Genomic DNA, 19,988 nt, shown 5'->3' on the forward strand with positions numbered 1-19,988 from the left:
TCTTTTATTTTGTTAATTCACGGTACTTTCGAATTTCACGATGAAGAACACGTTTTTAGCTTAGGTTTGTTGTGATGTTTCCAGCTTGTGTTGACGTTTGGCGTCGTGTTTTCCGTTTCACAATATGCTACATTCATAGTTACGAAGCATGCGTTGACAATTAAAACTGAGATTTTGAAGAATTCCGGCGCCGCCGGATAATTCCGCGTTGCGCAAGCTCAGGGTTGAACGGATGACCATGAACCCTTAGAGAAAAATGTTCCTTGGACCACCCCCGACACGGCTACCTAGTGTAAGTGTGGGTTAAAGTTTGTCGCTTAGCTTGTAGGAGCGTTTGAAGCAAAATCACGCATTTCCCATAGTAATTTCCATGTAAACTTTAACCCCCGAGCGACAAGCCAGTTTTCAGCCAAATGGGCTCAAACTTGGTGTGAGAGTCCCTATGGGTAACCTCTACAAGATGGTCTTTATTTCAGCCGGATCCCAGCACTTTCGAAAAAAATGACCCACCCTAATGTGTATATTCAAATAATTTTGGTGCCGCCATTTTTTAAACTGAATTGAATACTGAGAATTTAATCAAACGCCATTGCATGCTCGCGCATAGATACTTTCACTCCTAATTGAAAGCACATTTAACTGTGGCACTTATCATGGTCGTGGTTTCGTGAGATATGCTCCCAAAGTGGCACGCCATTGTACTCTTTCGTTCTGCTCTCAAATGGACCCTCTAATTAAAATGGAAACTGTGCTTCGCTGCACACAAGATGGTTTGGATGTGTGCATGGTATGTGTGTGTGGTTTGTTGTTATTCGTTTTTCACTCCCCTCAGGGTTGGTGGTGTAAATTAATCATAATTACAAAGTGGAAACTTTCGCCCACGAACCGCTGAGCTCTCCGTTACCGCCAGAGTAACTCGCCTCTATAATTATTTTAAACGACAACTTTTGCAACTTTAGGGGCCCCAAAGGCTCCTCCTCCGGTAGAACCACGCGATGCAACAATGGTGACGACATCGAACGAAAAAAGGAGGGGGGAGAAGCAACTTTCCGCGAGGAGGTTCACCGAGTGAGAAGAAAATTGGAATCCCGTCGTCCTTTCCGCGCGAACTCAACACCGCGGAGATGAAGTTGATTGTGTGGCATGGTTATGTGGTTGGTACAGGAAAAGAAAAACTTACCTCCTTTCACGTGCACCTCGCGACTCAAAATAGTACCGACTAAGTTTTTTAATTTACATCTGAAATAGAGAAATGGGAAAGAAGCAGAAGAAAAGGGGGTAAAGTTTAAGCAACGCGTAAGATAATTGTGGTTGAGTGAAATATTTTATTATTCCAGTACACAAGAAGAATAGCAAAAGTTGAATGGTGAAGTTTTCTAATTAAAAATAAATGAATTAACTCCTGTCGGCGGTCAGGGAATGACAGCACGCTTGTTAATTTGTTTTATGATCAGATGTTATACAGTCCAGACTCGATTATCCGAAGGCCTGGGAAAAATTTGACTTCGGATATTCGGAAAGTCGGATAATCGAATCACGAAAAAATATTTTTTTCTTTGTATTATTTTTGATTGTCGAGCTAAAGTATGACCCCTAAACAACTCTGAAGTGATTTACAATTTTTAAATCCAAGATGGCGGCCAAAATGACGGTGATGAAATATTGAAAAGTGCGATTTTGAATTTAATTGGCATTAAACTATTCAAATTTCACTAAAATGGGATTGTAGAACTCGAATTTGATGTTAAAAATAAGAAAAAATATGTCCGTGATTCGATTATCCGAAGTCCCATACAAACCTTCTGATCATCGATCTTTGGATTTTCGAAACTTCGGATAACCGAAGGATTCGAAAAATCGAGGCTTCGGACAATTGAGTCTGGGCTGTAGTAAGATAAAGAAATTTTGAGCATGAGCATGAGAGACCACCCATGGTTGTCCTTCTCCGTTGCTGAACAGGACCGTAGTATCCTATCAACACAACCGGTCATACGCTTCAACGATCTAATAATGTTTCCCTAATCAACAGCATGCATGAATGCGCTGAAAAGATAAAACATCACGATCATCAAAACTAGAGCCGTTGCTAACAGGAAACAGTCGTTGGCCACCAACGGCGCCCGCCATGTCAGTTTGTAGATCTTGAGGGGATGGGACGGGAATGTTAGTTAGCACAGGACGCTACCAAGGGTGGGTTCTATACGATATCCACACCCCCGCGTGTGCCGGAAAACTACTTCTACTTGGGATTTTGTTAGTGGGAAAGGGTAATGGCCAGGATTCATCATAGAGGATGATGATGTGGCCCAATAATCAATGAATTTCGTTGAGTGATAGGGTGATGTATTATGTACTCTCAAGGCAAACAATCGGATGATGCGGATGAGACCATTCCCGGTTATTTGGTGTTGAGTTAGCATAAATGATTCAATCTTAGACAGCCGGCTGTGGAAAGATAGCATCAAAATTATGTGTAATTAAAAGGTGAAATATTATACTCAGCGTAACACATTTACGTAGAGTTGACCTGAGACTATTTATATAGTAAGATAAAGAAATTTTAATCAAAAAGTAAAATGTGTACATAACATCTCACTTTGTAACTGAAATAAAGGATATTGGCAGGGAAAATAGCATTTATGCAACGACTTTTATAATACCGTCATCTGGGGCGAATCGGGACTACAGTCTGAATAGGGACAGCAGTGTTTAGAGCACTTAAAGGTTTTAAATTTGGAAATGGATATACACATTTTGTTGGTCTGAGTCTGTTCTATCTGAAACCTACCAGAAAAATCAAAATGTTGTGCTCTAACATGGTTAAAACTGCTGTCCCAATTCGCTCCATGTGTCCCAATTGGCCCCAGTTGACGGTAATATATTTTTTTATTTTTCCAGCATTAGTTGTACCGTCAGTGGTAGAGACATTGGGTCTGGGGGGTAAGATTGGGTAAATGTATTTTTTACGGATTTTGCATCAAAAGAAAAACTCGGAAGGGAACATGACTCTCCTCTCTCAAGCAAAAAAGATATTACCTAGAAACTAAAAAATAATCACAATCAAGTGGTCTCTATTGCAAATTTATGCCAACTCAAAAAAATATTATTTTGATTGCTCACGGAACAACGATTTCACTTCTACACTACTCCTGCAAGTCACACATTGAAAAACGAACTATCACTTTTCGTAGATGAAGGATATTTGTTAACAAAACGAAATAAAAGAAATTGAGTAGTACTTATAGTGAGATTCACAACAATCATCGACTGATTGATTTTCTTTGTAAAGTTTGGGAGCGAGTTTAACATTCCAACGCCCAAGGCTCCAAAAAAGTTGGAACGGTAACTTCAACTCGCTGGTTCTCGGGCATAACTCACCCAATCAAGACGATTCTTTTTTCCAGTGATTTGTTAGGATGTCTAGATGATCCTAGAACTTTGCAGAACTCAATTTGATCAAATCTGTAATTTTTGCGATCAAAAACATCGTTCCAACTTTTTTTTTCGCGTATAAAAAAAAATTCGCCAAAAATTCCGCGGAGGCAGTCTTTTTGAAAAAGTTGGAACGATGTTTTTGATCGCAAAAATTACAGATTTGATCAAATTGAGTTCTGCAAAGTTCTAGGATCATCTAGACATCCTAACAAATCACTGGAAAAAAGAATCGTCTTGATTGGGTGAGTTATGCTCGAGAACCAGCGAATTGAAGTTACCGTTCCAACTTTTTTGGGAGGCTTGGGCGTCCGTGTAAGTTGGACATGCGTTGGGCGTTCCAGTGTTAAAGAGCGTGTTTCGCTTCCTCTCTCTTTCGTGGGTGAAGAAAGTTTGTATTTTTATTAAACTGGGACAGAGCATCTATTTGTTCAAACTGTTCTACTTTAATTTTCAAAAATAATCTATCTTAATAGGAAACCAACTAGCATCTTGAACATACTAAACTTGTATATTTATTACTCGAATAAGATTCTCAGAAGTTTGATGAGCATTGTAGGTAAAAACGATCCTTTCTTTTTTTCATTCTTATTGTGCATCCTCTCAGACACATAATGGAATAATTTAGCATCCAGTAAAATTTTAATTAAAATCTTTGAATGATGAAAAGTGAACCGTTCCAGGCAGAGAAAAAGTAAATAGAAAATATAGATAATGAAACTATGACCGTTTGAGCATTCATTCTCCTTTTTCTCCCAGGTCCTGGCCCTCTGGCAAGAAGCAAAAGTGCGTGGAACACTGCCGGAATACTTTGGATCGTTGTCCCCCGGGGGGTCGTCGCATTCACACAGCGCGGAGAGGTTTTGTTTGAAGAGAGATATTACGCTGACATGAAAAGGCGGATGCTTGGCTAATGATGGCTGGCTGGCTGGTTAGGCATCATCTACCCGGCAAAAGAACCTGGAATCCGGTTCCCCGACTAAGATTAGAGGGTGGAAATGAGTACCTATCGCGGTATGCCCTTGCCTTATTATCGTTCCAAAGCCTTTGTAAATCTCAACAAAACGTGCTCATTGTTTGTTCCGGGGTTTAGAGGATGGAGAAAAAATAAAGGGTTGGCTGAAAATGTGACTTCGGTATAAATGAAAAATTAAAGTCGCACATGCATACGTACAAACACAAACACTCACCTATAAACTGTGGAGTGAATCTCGTGGCGGAACTTATCCGCCGTGAAGGGATAAAAAATCAGACTTCCGTTTGGCGATGCGTACACCAGCTCGTGATTGGTTGTCGCTACCGACCACTCCACCTGGAATTGTAAGAGAAAATAGAATAGTAGAGTAACTTTGACAAATCGGCTTTACGTTTTTGGATTTTTATCCTTAAACAATCACAATTGATTGTTCTTAGAATCTTAGGGCAAGGTTTTGAATAATAGCTTTAACATTGTTTGTTTGTTCAGTGTGTTGCATGAATTGATGCAGTTCAGGGTAAAACATTTAACCAAAAGTCGATTTGCAAAATCTCGCTCAGCTTTAATTCATTGCCTTCGGCGCTCGGTTACTCCCATCGCAGACTTGCTCACCCCCGTTTCATATTTACTGACAGCTCCCGGACAGCGACGAGTGAAAATTAACACCGCCAATCTTAAGCTAAGGGTTAGTGCTTAGAATCTAAGAAGACGTTCAAGTGCCAGCGGGGCGCCGGTTTTCCACACAAACGAAGAGAGGGCAGCGTCCAGATTTTCCGGCACAATTTCATTACCGCGTTCGTCGTGGGCTTGGGGCTGGTAATTGAGTGCCGAACTTATTATCGGAGTCGCCACCGTCTGTGGAGGGCACATGAACTTCAGTTGAAAAGCATTGGAAGAAGCAGCAGGAAGTGACAGGAAATCGAAAATGGAACCAACTTTCTTGTTCCGATTCAGTGTGACGGCAGATGGCGGGGAAGGTTAGGACAAAAGTTTGTAGAATTTTTGAGGGCATTTTGAAGGTGTAGAAGTTTTCATAGTCAAGCTGTTGTTAACGGTTTCATCAACACTTCGACGATCGACGATGTCGTGCTATCTATTCTGAGCTTTTTTGGTTTTCATTGAATATCTCAGGATTGAAATCGAATTTTGAGGATCTGTGAAGGTCAACAGATGAGACATTGCGAGCTGCACAAAATGGCGTTCTTAACTCAATTTGGCCCAAAATGCAGGTGCGACAGGCGACGACTTGTCGAAATGCTATCAATCGGTATTGTTGAAATTTGAATGCCATATTAGGCACCTTGTCTTGTGCTTGCTGTACGGAACCTAGCATCATTTAAAAGTTATTCAAACTATTATTGAGTTTTTTTTTATAAACTTATCAACTACAAAACCCTTACAAACTTGATTTTATGTTTATTGTTCTACTATTTTTACAATCAATTATTTTAAAAAGTGCCTCTGGGGAGACTTGATCCATACTAACAGTCACTGAAATCAGCCTTAAGTGTAATTGATCGTTTTAGTTTTTCGTACATAGATTCCTTTAGCTTAGTTGAAGATGACTTAATGTCGTTAGAACCATTTTTGAAATGTAAAAATATATTAACCAAAACATTTGAAACCCGACATTGGTTTAAATTGGAAATGTTTAACTTTTTAAATATTTTTCATGTAGAAATGGTTAAATTTTGAACACAGCTTTACAGGTTTTAAATGACATTGCTTTTACTTAAAGAATATCAAAAAAAAATCAAATTATTCGCTCTACAGCATTGCCTTGGCGTTCTCGATTGCGAGATTCCTACTCGAAAATAAGTGTTCGAAGGCTTGATTGTTGAGGCAATTGCAAACCTCTTTTTACATCTTAGCTTCCATCCATCCCGGGCAGTGTTGAAAATTCGATGACTATGATTAATTTTGCGATTAATCGCTGCCTGTTACATCCCACGAATAAGACTGCTGAGAATAGTCTTTATTCTCGAATTGCCACGACTAGCTGTCATTCATCAAGAATGCAGCCGATGATTGTAACAACCTAAGACTGCTGGCGGTAAATGGGGAAAATTGTAATCAGATCGCAGCAAGTTGGCGGCTAAATCCAATCATTCAAATTTTTATTCGTGGCTGCCACACCAAGCGATCAAGTGGCAGTCGGGAAAAACGAGATCAAAGCAGGCAATCATTATTCGCTCGAAGAGATTTTTTTTCAACCTTGATCCCGGGATTCAAACTGACGACCTTTGAATTGTTAGTCCAACTGCCTACCAGCGACTCCACCGAGACAGGACCCAGGGAGACGACTCCTACACCTGGACTGAGCTAACGACCTAACCTTTTTAGGTTAGTCCGGGGCCAAAATTCACTTCCCGTCCGACGGAAGGCGTGATTAGACAAATCTCGTCTCGAAAAATGCCACCGGGACCGTCTGGGATCGAACCCAGGCCGACTGGGTGAGAGGCAATCACGCTTATTCCTACACCACGGTCCCGGCTGAACACAGCTTTACAGGTTTTAAATGACATTGTTTTAACTTAAAGAATATCAATAATTTGGAATTTGGATGAATAAGAAAAATGTTGCTTAAGATTTCTTCAAAATGTTAAGGGTCCTTAAATAAATTGAAAATGCTGGTTTAATATATTTTTTTGAACACTCAGTATGATTCAAAGGCCTTTTTTGGTCAATTTGAATGGAACTGCATTCGAATGAGCGAATCCAAACTCGCTAATTGGAACGACTGACAGCTGTCAAAAGCTTGAAACCACGTAATTGTTGAACAATGGGGTTGAAACGTCAACATCAGTTTGACAACTGGTTTTGATGGTTGAGTGCTTTTTAATTCGAATACGTTTGAATTAGCGAGCATTCGAATTAGCGGATATTCGAAGTAGCGAAATTCGAATTAACGAATCCGCTATGTACCCTTCTTAGCCAAACATAGTTGAAAATTTAAGCATCTGACTCATGAAAAAGGTAATAGTTTTGTGATAAGTTGAGATAACTATGTTTGATACAAAAACAGGGGATCAAGTCTCGCCATTCTTCCCTACAGGATATAGAAGATTCATAAAATTTTCACTTACTTTTTTCAATTTTCAATATGATTTCTAAATGAAAGATTTCATGTTTGTTCAGATTCAATCGTCCCGCCATGATATTTTTGAACTGTGAAAATATGCTTCAGAACAATTCAGTATCGAAAATATCAGAATTTCAAAAGGAGGCATAACAAAATTGTATATATTAGAAAAGAGAAAGTTGTATATTCCTGAAATTCTGTGTAATTATTGCTCAATGAAAAAATAAATAAATTATAGGGTAGCCTTTTCAGCAGTTATTTAATTTTTCACAAAACTTTCTTGCATCAATTTCATTAAAGAGCACTCTTATCACAAATGGTGCCAGAGACTGCCAGAGGCCACAAGTGCTTGCTCATCAAAAGCCACCTCCCTTTTTCCATCCATTGCATCGACGTCCGAGCACAGTCATCATCACCAGGCCTGCAAAAAGTTTCCAACCCAGCGTACACATGAAGCAAACCAAAATGTCAATTCACTGCTAGCATGTGACTGCAAGCCTACTGTGTCTGTTCAACCACTGCCGCCTGACTCGTGCCGGTCGGCTGCTGGAGAATGAGAGACGTGAAAAAATGAGCTACACTCACTCAATTCGTGTCATATGACTGACTCGTAAAATCCTCTTTAAACACTATTTTGACTATTTTTAAACAATTGAATGGTTCTAGACTGTGCAAAACACTTAAAACAACCATAACTTATATTCAAAATTACATTTCCACGCATAAATACAAACTTTTTGTGTAAAAACTTGTTTCTTTATGTGTGTGCGTGCAACGTCGAATGAGCGTTGGTCGGCTACTGCCTCGCATTGCAGCTGCTCAATGAGCTAGGGCACTCACGACTGCGCCGGGTTTGTTTATGTCACGGTTTTGCGGTTCAGTGACTGGATCTGAAAAATTCGTGTCAGCGTCGCCGATTTTCAAGTCATGACCCCTGACATTTTCAGCACTGATCATCACCACGCCGCCACCGCCGCTGGGTTGCCAAACTTTTATAGCTCCAGAAACATCCGCCGACGACACCGACGATCCGGGGTCGCCGAAAGAGCACAAAATTAATAGGAAATTATTGTCGTCAATCAAACGATCGCAAGTGAGAAGTCAAAGAAGACGAAGGAGTGTGGCAATAAATGGCTTCGAACGATGCTGGGTGGGTTGGTGGGCGGTGAACTTCGCCACATTGGCAACAACACGTGGAGGAGGTCCGGGAGGTAAAGCTCTCATCATTCCGAACCCACCCGGCAATCAATGGCATTACCGATAATGGGAACGGAAAATGTTGATTTATTTCGCTTTATGACAGTGATGCATGTTGGAATTGTGGTTATGTTGGAACTAGTTGAAGAGTTGATGCTACATATATCTGATCACGTGTTTAAACTTAGTTGAGATGCTACGAATATGAGTGGTACTTACATCGGGTGGTGGACTTCCATGACCTGTACACTCGATGTGAGTTCCAGAATTGTTGGAAAACTCGATGCGATGCAGCGGTTCGCTGAGAAATAACGGTCCCTGAAGATCCAGCAGGATGACACCTGAAAGAAAGTAGCAAAGTGTGCAAATGAGATTAATGATGTCTTATTTATGTTTGAAAATGAGGAAGTATGACTAACAAGTTGAAACATTGCCACTACACGCAAACGAGAAATCCGTGAGCGCGGCCCTCTCAATTTGAGCTGTGTGGGACAACGCTGAAATCGCGAGGAAATCCCTCCCGAATAGAACGGTCTCGAAAATTCACGCACACCATCACAGGAAAATGTCGAAATGTTTCAATTTCATTGACCAGGAACATAAACACTCGAAGGGCAGTTGTATCTCACACGCCAGTGCTGTGCAGAAGTATGCGTGCTTAATTTGTATCTCCGATCAGCACAAATTCACTTAGCAGTGTGGTGCAGGAGTGACATGACTCAAACAGATTGAACAATTGACGAATTTACTGTTTTCTTTAATTGTTTTGACAAAATGTCAAAATGTCAAAATGTCAAAATGTCAAAATGTCAAAATGTCAAAATGTCAAAATGTCAAAATGTCAAAATGTCTAAATGTCAAAATGTCAAAATGTCAAAATGTCAAAATGTCAAAATGTCAAAATGTCAAAATGTCAAATTGACAATTTGACAATTTGACAATTTGACAATTTGACAATTTGACAATTTGACAATTTGACAATTTGACAATTTGACAATTTGACAATTTGACAATTTGACAATTTGACAATTTGACAATTTGACAATTTGACAATTTGACAATTTGACAATTTGACAATTTGACAATTTGACAATTTGACAATTTGACAATTTGACAATTTGACAATTTGACAATTTGACAATTTGACAATTTGACAATTTGACAATTTGACAATTTGACAATTTGACAATTTGACAATTTGACAATTTGACAATTTGACAATTTGACAATTTGACAATTTGACAATTTTACAATTTGACAATTTTACAATTTTACAATTTGACAATTTGACAATTTGACAATTTGACAATTTGACAATTTGACAATTTTACAATTTTACAATTTGACAATTTGACAATTTGACAATTTGACAATTTGACAATTTGACAATTTGACAATTTGACAATTTGACAATTTGACAATTTGACAATTTGACAATTTGACAATTTGACAATTTGACAATTTGACAATTTGACAATTTGACAATTTGACAATTTGACAATTTGACAATTTGACAATTTGACAATTTGACAATTTGACAATTTGACAATTTGACAATTTGACAATTTGACAATTTGACAATTTGACAATTTGACAATTTGACAATTTGACAATTTGACAATTTGACAATTTGACAATTTGACAATTTGACAATTTGACAATTTGACAATTTGACAATTTGACAATTTGACAATTTGACAATTTGACAATTTGACAATTTGACAATTTGACAATTTGACAATTTGACAATTTGACAATTTGACAATTTGACAATTTGACAATTTGACAATTTGACAATTTGACAATTTGACAATTTGACAATTTGACAATTTGACAATTTGACAATTTGACAATTTGACAATTTGACAATTTGACAATTTGACAATTTGACAATTTGACAATTTGACAATTTGACAATTTGACAATTTGACAATTTGACAATTTGACAATTTGACAATTTGACAATTTGACAATTTGACAATTTGACAATTTGACAATTTGACAATTTGACAATTTGACAATTTGACAATTTGACAATTTGACAATTTGACAATTTGACAATTTGACAATTTGACAATTTGACAATTTGACAATTTGACAATTTGACAATTTGACAATTTGACAATTTGACAATTTGACAATTTGACAATTTGACAATTTGACAATTTGACAATTTGACAATTTGACAATTTGACAATTTGACAATTTGACAATTTGACAATTTGACAATTTGACAATTTGACAATTTGACAATTTGACAATTTGACAATTTGACAATTTGACAATTTGACAATTTGACAATTTGACAATTTGACAATTTGACAATTTGACAATTTGACAATTTGACAATTTGACAATTTGACAATTTGACAATTTGACAATTTGACAATTTGACAATTTGACAATTTGACAATTTGACAATTTGACAATTTGACAATTTGACAATTTGACATTTTGACATTTTGACATTTTGACATTTTGACATTTTGACATTTTGACATTTTGACATTTTGACATTTTGACATTTTGACATTTTGACATTTTGACATTTTGACATTTTGACATTTTGACATTTTGACATTTTGACATTTTGACATTTTAACATTTTGACAATTTGACAATTTGACAATTTGACAATTTGACAATTTGACAATTTGACAATTTTACAATTTTACAATTTTACAATTTTACAATTTTACAATTTTACAATTTTACAATTTTACAATTTTACAATTTTACAATTTTACAATTTTCCAATTTTACAATTTTACAATTTTACAATTTTACAATTTTACAATTTTACAATTTTACAATTTTACAATTTTACAATTTTACAATTTTACAATTTTACAATTTTACAATTTTACAATTTTACAATTTTACAATTTTACAATTTTACAATTTTACAATTTTACAATTTTACAATTTTACAATTTTACAATTTTACAATTTTACAATTTTACAATTTTACAATTTTACAATTTTACAATTTTACAATTTTACAATTTTACAATTTTACAATTTTACAATTTTACAATTTTACAATTTTACAATTTTACAATTTTACAATTTTACAATTTTACAATTTTACAATTTTACAATTTTACAATTTTACAATTTTACAATTTTACAATTTTACAATTTTACAATTTACAATTTTACAATTTTACAATTTTACAATTTTACAATTTTACAATTTTACAATTTTACAATTTTACAATTTTACAATTTTACAATTTTACAATTTTACAATTTTACAATTTTACAATTTTACAATTTTACAATTTTACAATTTTACAATTTTACAATTTTACAATTTTACAATTTTACAATTTTACAATTTTACAATTTTACAATTTTACAATTTTACAATTTTACAATTTTACAATTTTACAATTTTACAATTTTACAATTTTACAATTTTACAATTTTACAATTTTACAATTTTACAATTTTACAATTTTACAATTTTACAATTTTACAATTTTACAATTTTACAATTTTACAATTTTACAATTTTACAATTTTACAATTTTACAATTTTACAATTTTACAATTTTACAATTTTACAATTTTACAATTTTACAATTTTACAATTTTACAATTTTACAATTTTACAATTTTACAATTTTACAATTTTACAATTTTACAATTTTACAATTTTACAATTGCAACGGCCTTTGGATTTAACTATTACAATTGCTTGAAAGTTAAAATAATGAGAACCTGTAACAAGTGAAAAAAATGGACAGTAAAAATGTATCTACGTAGTTTTGGGATTGTTCCAAATCAAAACAAGCAGTAACCGTTGCTTAGGAACTGCCCCTTGTCAAAATCAAAACTCACAAATACTCGCACACACTCAGAGCAGCCGCCGCCGTCACTGACAGCCCAGCCGTCTTGCTCTTGTGATTTTTTATGGCGGTCGTGTGACGACAGAAATCAGCAAAAAACAGTTGGTTTTCGAATAAAATTGGAAAAACTCGGTCAATAATTATGTAGGGGAGCTGGGGGTAAGACGGCCAGGTGGGGTAAGACGGCCACCCCACTGTTTTAATAAGTATACTAATGAATATTACTAAAATGTTTAGCAATACTGTTCCTCATGCTAAATAATGCATATGGAGTCACCTTTGCCAGAAATATTGTTTGAAATAGTATTAAAATAGCTCAAAATAAACAAATAATTTTTGAACTTGAAACTGGATGTAATTTTCATGAATTACAACTTAGGCATTTTTGTTAAATAACAATATGTTTTTCTGTCTTCAAATATTTTTTCATGTCAAATTGAAGTTTTCCCTAGATTATGTCCCTCGAAAAAGTTCAAAAAATGAGATGAACTGTTTACAAAAAATGTTTGAAAAAATAATTTATTTGGGGGCAAGACGGCCACCTCCTCCGGGGGTAAGACGGCCACCCGTAATTTGTAGATTTTATTTGATATAGGTTATATTTTTGACGGTTTTTGGCTATTAAGACATATTTGTAGATAAAGGAAAAGCATTTTCAATAAATCTATCCATTTTTAATCAAAATGCTGTTAACTACCGTTTCGACAACATTCTTAACTGTGACATAGCAAAACTCATTGAATAGTATGAAATCCTATCAAACTTTTCATAAAAATCGCTAATTTAATATTGTTTACATAATTTTGATTTACTTATTCTAATCGAAATACACAAACTAATTTTTTTTGTATCAAATTGTGTTTGTTTTGTAGTAAAAATTCATAGTTTTTCATAAAATGTGGTCGCAATAATATGAAATTCACTGAGCCAAAATATGAAATTTTTTAAACAGCATTTTTCTTCACATTTGAAACCTGATTTTTTTCAACCAAAATATTTATGATGTTCAGAGAAGTCTGTTGAACCAACCATGTAGGTGTTTGGGTGGATTTAGCAAAGTTATTAAGTTAATTTATAGCATTGGCCGTCTTACCCCACATGGGTGGCCGTCTTACCCCGCGTATTTCATATATATACGATTTCAATTATTTTTTTAAAATTGCTGAAAAGTATTGAAAATTGTTTTTTAGACCAACTAATTTATGTCATTTCTATAATGGACTAGTAGTAAAACAAAATGTACGTAATTTGAGATCAAAATAATCTGTTGTGTAAATTTTATTAGACTTCTCCCTTAGGGTGGCCGTCTTACCCCCATCTCCCCTATTGTAAAGCAGGTAAGCTTTTATAATCGTTTTGAGACAAAAGAAAAGTCCCATTTGTGAGAATCATTTTTGGTTTTGTTTTCAGGTTCGGCTGCTGATTCGGAAAACCTTCGGAATGCTGTTCGTGCTGATAGTGATGTCAAAAAACGCGGATTTGTCCACGACGAATGATTTTCGGTGAGCTGATACCAGAACTCCGGCAGGAACAGGCAGGATAAATGAAATAATGTGTGGAATAGGTGAAAAGTGATGCTTTGGATAAAAAATCATGAATAAAAAAGTGTAATAATTAATTTCTACAGCTTTTATTTCGAAAAAGAAAAAGTAAAAGAAGAACGACTTTCTTGGCACACACACATACACACGCAATTAAAGCTCACCAATACATACACATAAGACGGATAAACACTAATACCAATAAAAAATGGGTTTCCTTGTGTAAGTGTTTTCGGGTTTTAAGGCTTGAAATAATTCAAGCGGATTTCCCTCACAAGCTTCGAACGGGATTTCTCGCCTGTCCGTGCGTGGAGGCATTTCACGCGCGGTTCGAGAGGGATTCCGCACAAATTTCCGCCGATCTCGGTTGCGTGTAGAGGTGGGCAAAATCGCTCTTTTTTAGGAGCCGCTCATTTTCGTTCGCTCATTAAAAAGAGCCGCTCTTTTGAACGGCTCTTTCGCTCTTTTTCAAAATTTGGATGAAAAGGTTTTTTTAAGAATCGTGTGATTTTATAAGTTATTTCACATTGGACTTTTATAAATTATTTGATAAAAAAAATTAAACTGAAAACGAGAAGATGCCCTTGAAAACCATAGGTCTTGGTGGTCTTCATGTCAAGATTTCTACTCGAACCTAAACATTTGAGTAATAGAATGGCATCCAAACTTAAATCTAGCATGCCGGAAAAATTGCTTGCACAGTCGAGTCTCTGGCTGTCGATCTTCCCGATTTCAATATTGCTCCATCTACCGATGAAATTTTCAGTCCCTTCAAACTGCATACTACGACTCTCTTTATTCCTCGATATTTTCTCTTGCTTGAAGGATCTCTTCTTCGACGGTCCCTGAAATCCTTTTGCTTAAAAAATCTCTTCTGGTTGTCAATATTTTCACTTTTTCATGGCTTGCATAGACAATTTTCTTTGAGAATCGAAGCTTTGAAGGGTGTTTGACATTTATTTGTTTTTTGTTTGCTGGACGTTGCCATGATTCTCTCCCATAGCTGGTTATCAAGAAAATACAAATTTCAATCGAGTCTTCATTTTTCATCGTTCTGTAAACTAATGCTTCTCTTCCTCGACGGTCCCTTGGATATTGACAACCAGAGAGTCGACTGTAATTTTAAAATTGTATTAATTTCTACATGAATTGAAATAATGCTAATATTTTATTTGGAGAAAATATTCTGTGAACTTTTTCTACATTCTGATGGAATCGATAAAATATTCAGTATTCAGTACATTTTTGGTGAGATTTTAACAAATCATTTATTTTTGGGATAAATTTTTATAAGCATTGACATTTTTGAAATTGCATTTCCAATTCTCAAAAACAAATTTAATACTATTTTTTTTTTGAAAATTCAATAAATTATATTTATATCAAAAATCATGCCATCTTGAAACGGTTCTTTCAAAAGACCGGAGATTAAAAAAGAACCGCGGTTCTTTTTTTGTGAGCCACGGTTCGTTCGCTCTTTTCAGTGAACCGGTTCTTTGAGCGGCTCGCTCTTTTTTTGCCCACCTCTAATTGCCACATAATCTCCCCAACATCATTCATCGGAGGAAAACCGGCAATCATCGCTGATTGTAGAAATAAAGCACTAAGAAACTGAAAAAAAACAAATTATCACCAATTTTTCATCTCCTCTCGAGTACACATTTATATTCAGAATTTGCCAAAGAACAGCCACAATAAGAAGCCTCCATATATTTCAGTTTTCAGCGAGCGTAGCGTATTATTTTCCTATCCGTAGCCCATCTAAAACAATAGAATCATTAATTATTTATATCGGAGAAGATATTTTACTCCCATTTTTGCCACTCACGCCCGGCTGTTCAAATGCTGGGAGATTTCCACCTGAGGAGGATGCTTCAGCCGGTGCCTTCTCTCTTTTCTTGTAAGATACTGGAGCGGCGAAGAGCATCCCACCGAGTGCTGCAGGTATTTTATTTTATGAAATATTCCGCAATAAATCAGACGGTTCTGTCCATACAGCCGGCACAGCAACGTAGACCAGAGCCAGAGGAACGGGTTCTTGTTTGAGTCTCAAGTCAACCCGGAGTCTGGAGCCCGGAACACGTGAAGGAATGTGCGATATTTTATTTACATTCTTGGAAGCATCTTGGGCCACAAATTCACATCAAGCAGGGCGTGAAGCAACCACAAGAATTGAACATATCGAGACCTAGAAACATCTCGAGTGTTTGACGGAAATGGGGCTTCATACCACAAGGAGGAAAATGGTTGTGCCCTTAAGTGGTGCTTCTGCAATTTCATAAAAACTTAAGGTACATCATTCTAGCAACATTTTAGGTTTTAAGTAGGCCATAAAAGACTATGTAGGTTGTGTGAGGGTTTCCAGAACCATCATAAAACCTGTCAGGTTAAGAATGTTACTAGGGGAAGTTATCTATGTCTTTACAGCACTATTCAAATCTTATAGCTAATGAATGTATTTTCCTCTCAAAAACATTTTGAAATGTTCGGTCTTGGTCCACACGCTTTTACAGTTCAAACAATACTTTATTATTATTTAAGAGTTCTTACAAATTAAGACTTGGCCCGAAGACGGTCGGCAGGGAAAAATATCGACTGTGGACAAGATCGTTTTCACCAAGCCTTGTGCTATAATCTGATTGATAGTACACAGCAAAAAATCCGATGGTAAAATCGCATGCAAAAGCATGCGTCAAAAAAGACACTTAATATTGCACACTGCATGTACAATTTTTGTAAACAAAAAAAAATGCATTCGACGGGATTCAAACTTAGCACCAACAGTAAGGACTGGCGCCTTAGCCCGCTCGGCCATCAGACCGTTGAAAAATATTCTGGATAAACGCATATATAAGTTTGACATTTCAATCAATTAAGTTTCCCATACTGATGATGGGCTTCATATTTCAGGGTGTAACTTTACATAAAATTTCAAAAAATACTGTGTACCTACTGGCAACTCTATCAAAACATCAGGCACTACTTAGTATAGCAAGTATGAGATACTACACATTTTTATCGTTCTTTTCTAAATCACTAACGAAATACACTCTTCAATATACGTCTATAATATAGGCCCTATATATAAAGCTGCAAAAAACACAAATAATAAAATATCAAAAAACACATGGTTTCTTTTAAAGTAAAACTTAAAAAAATCTTCTACCCGTGAAGAGTATCGGGCCCAGCATTTAAAAAATGGTCCGTAGGTGTATTTGGATAGGTATTACGTATTACTATTACACTTACTTGAAAAAAATAAAATGATGGTCTCCCACATTTATATTCCAAATTACACAAAGTCAAGAACCTCTCAATGGAATGGAACTCGTTCACATTTCGGTAATGGAAATTAAAATCAAATTTCACAGTTGCCTCTTCCTCCACTCAGAAGAAATGTTCACGATGCAGTACTTAAAGAAATCCGTTAAATGTGGAGGTTAATGACTTTGTCAATAACAACGGTATCGTTGAAATGGGAATAAATGAATATTATTCAAAAAATGTGTTTTCATGCTGGTTTAAATCGCAAATTGATATCGCTTTCAATTTGAGGTGATGAGAACATAAAATTGAATGTTTCATTATGCACATTTACGATTTGTGCGCCTCACTTTCAACATTATACTCGATATCTATATTATCGATTTCCTTAACTGAGGTGAATCGGGACTATAGTCTGAATAGGGAAAGCGGTATTCAAGGTACTTGCATGGTTCAAATTTGGAAAGTGATGCATATTTTAATAAGGCAAGGCCCAAACAACTATTCGTATTATCCCAATTTGCCCCAGATTTGTGTTCTTATTTTTTGGAGACGTTTTATCTTATAATTTCTGTCAAAGAAAAAGAAAACTTGCTGGGTAGAAATGTAATAGCTATTCTCGAAAAGGCATCGCATTAAACTTTTCAGTTTGCATTATCAGCATTTTTGGCATGTATTGAAGATAAAGAAAGAAGTAAACCCAGCAAGAAATTGCGAAGAATACTTTTTGTTGGAAAACATGTTGCAAAACCATTATATCCATGTTTTTTCAACTTTCTTTGGCTCACAATCGTAAATATCCGAACCACCACCTTTCGCTCGTCAAGCGAAAGCTCCGGAAGAATGCTGGCTTTAGTTGAAGGAAAACCTTGGCAAAGAGCATAATCTGGGGTACCCTTGCTAAGTTTATAACAAAAACATGGCAAGAAACTGCATCTACATAGTATAGCATAAGGTAGGTATTTTTTTTCGTTTTTAGGTATTTGCAGCAGATATTCGTTTGGCACGTGAATATGATAAAGATTATTTGTGAATCGGGTAATTTATTGCTTGAAAATTAAGTTTAAGGAGATAAAAACTGGCTCAATTTTTTTTAAAACGTAACAGGTTTTCTTGATGCAACCGAGTGTACGTAAAAAATTTACATTATTATTTTTGTTTAATTTACCTTATGGATAAATTAGTCATGTCGAATAAAAGTAACAAATCTTGACTTCATCTTGTTCAGACAGAGCTCTGAACGGATCTGACACATGCCAGATGAGAATAACAGCTTTGAAATTTTCCATGAAAAAGATATTGCTTGGCCCTAATTATTGTCAATTAATGTACACACCCCTATTTAACGAAAGTTGACAGATATAATTTATTCTGCATGCCTAATTTAAGCTCATTAGTCCTTGTTTCTAACTATTTCTGTCAAGTTGGTAGTTGTAATCTGCCAATAAGCTTTATGTGCTTTGTTAAGTTTGGCATACTTTTCCCGGCGATAATTGAAATGTAAAAGTACTCAATTTCAATTAACTATTCTTGGTCTCATTAAAATTTCAGTTTTTCAACTCCTCAGTTAAATCCTTTCCAACCCACTGGTACACTCAAAAAGCAAGGTGAACACTTTCTCTATAAAGTAATGAATTATTTTCCCCGAACCCATAACCATCTGAACAGCACGAACCAACGCCTACTTCACACCTCGAGTATTTTGAACTGATGGATAGCGCCACTTCGGGTCCTGTCAACCGTCATCCCACCGGATCTTGGGCTGTTCAAGGGGTGTTCAAGATGGTTTTTCAAACAGTACACGTACATGCTGAGGAGAGCGGATCCTGACTCAACTCATTTACCCAAAAGTACATCAACTTCGGGGTTCGGGGTGGGTTAGTGCTGTCAGGAGAAACGTGACTCGTAAATTTTCAGCGTAATTTATTGCAAAAATAAATACAAATTATGACAATACCAGGAAAGAGGACGACTTCATTTCAGACAGTTTAGGAAAACATAGACAAAATCTACCAACAAACAAGACCGAGAGGTAAAATTTTCTCATAACCAAGCGTCTCCATTGCAACGCCTTCTTCGTTTCGATTGATATGTATCACATTATTGTCACCGCCAACGAAACGTGCGTACCTGTGTGATGAGTTTTCCAGCATCCATGGCAACAGATGACGGAAACATGACAACTAGATGAATATTGCTTTCCACCTTGTGGCATCTGGTGCTGCTCTCGGAACAACTCACCAGAGAATTCAAATTCCGTTTTTCCTCCGGGGCGTGCTGATGAATTTATTAGCATTCCGAAGGGCATTTGCTTTCAGATTAATGACCATCTTTCGCCTTTGGAGGATTCTGGCAGGCAAGAAGAAAAACAGTCTACAAAAAGTTACAGTATTTTTTCTTTCTCTCTCACACACTAAAGGGCTGCTGTTGCTTTTTGGTGCAGACAGTTTGAAATGCTTGGCGTGTTCTCAACCTGACGCTTAATTAAGGCGACATGTCAAGACCTGGAGTAGTCTTGAAGTTTTGTTTTTGCCCTGCACGTGCGGGGTGCTCTTAAAATAATGATCGCACTGTTGCTGATGAACTGTAGGGATGCTGTCAGATACTGTCCTGGCTACGTGACTCCATTCGTTGGTGATGGA

The 19,988-nt window shown here is 36.0% G+C and overlaps 1 protein-coding gene across 1 annotated transcript in view; it reads right to left on the minus strand.

The window, feature by feature from the left end:
- Window positions 1-940: 940 nt before the first annotated feature.
- Window positions 941-19,988, minus strand: part of LOC120430644 (cell adhesion molecule Dscam2-like) — a 72,882-nt gene continuing 53,834 nt past the window's right edge. Inside the window, exons 3-5 of the mRNA XM_039595746.2 lie at window positions 8,907-9,028; window positions 4,623-4,744; window positions 941-1,239 (exon numbers count right to left, since the gene is read on the minus strand). Of these exons, the coding sequence (XP_039451680.1) occupies window positions 1,062-1,239; window positions 4,623-4,744; window positions 8,907-9,028 (422 nt within the window). The 3' untranslated portion in view covers window positions 941-1,061. The remainder of the gene's footprint in view (window positions 1,240-4,622; window positions 4,745-8,906; window positions 9,029-19,988) is intronic.

This window comes from Culex pipiens, unplaced genomic scaffold, assembly GCF_016801865.2.
Source record: "Culex pipiens pallens isolate TS unplaced genomic scaffold, TS_CPP_V2 Cpp_Un0022, whole genome shotgun sequence".
NCBI classification, from domain to species: Eukaryota; Metazoa; Arthropoda; class Insecta; order Diptera; family Culicidae; genus Culex; species Culex pipiens.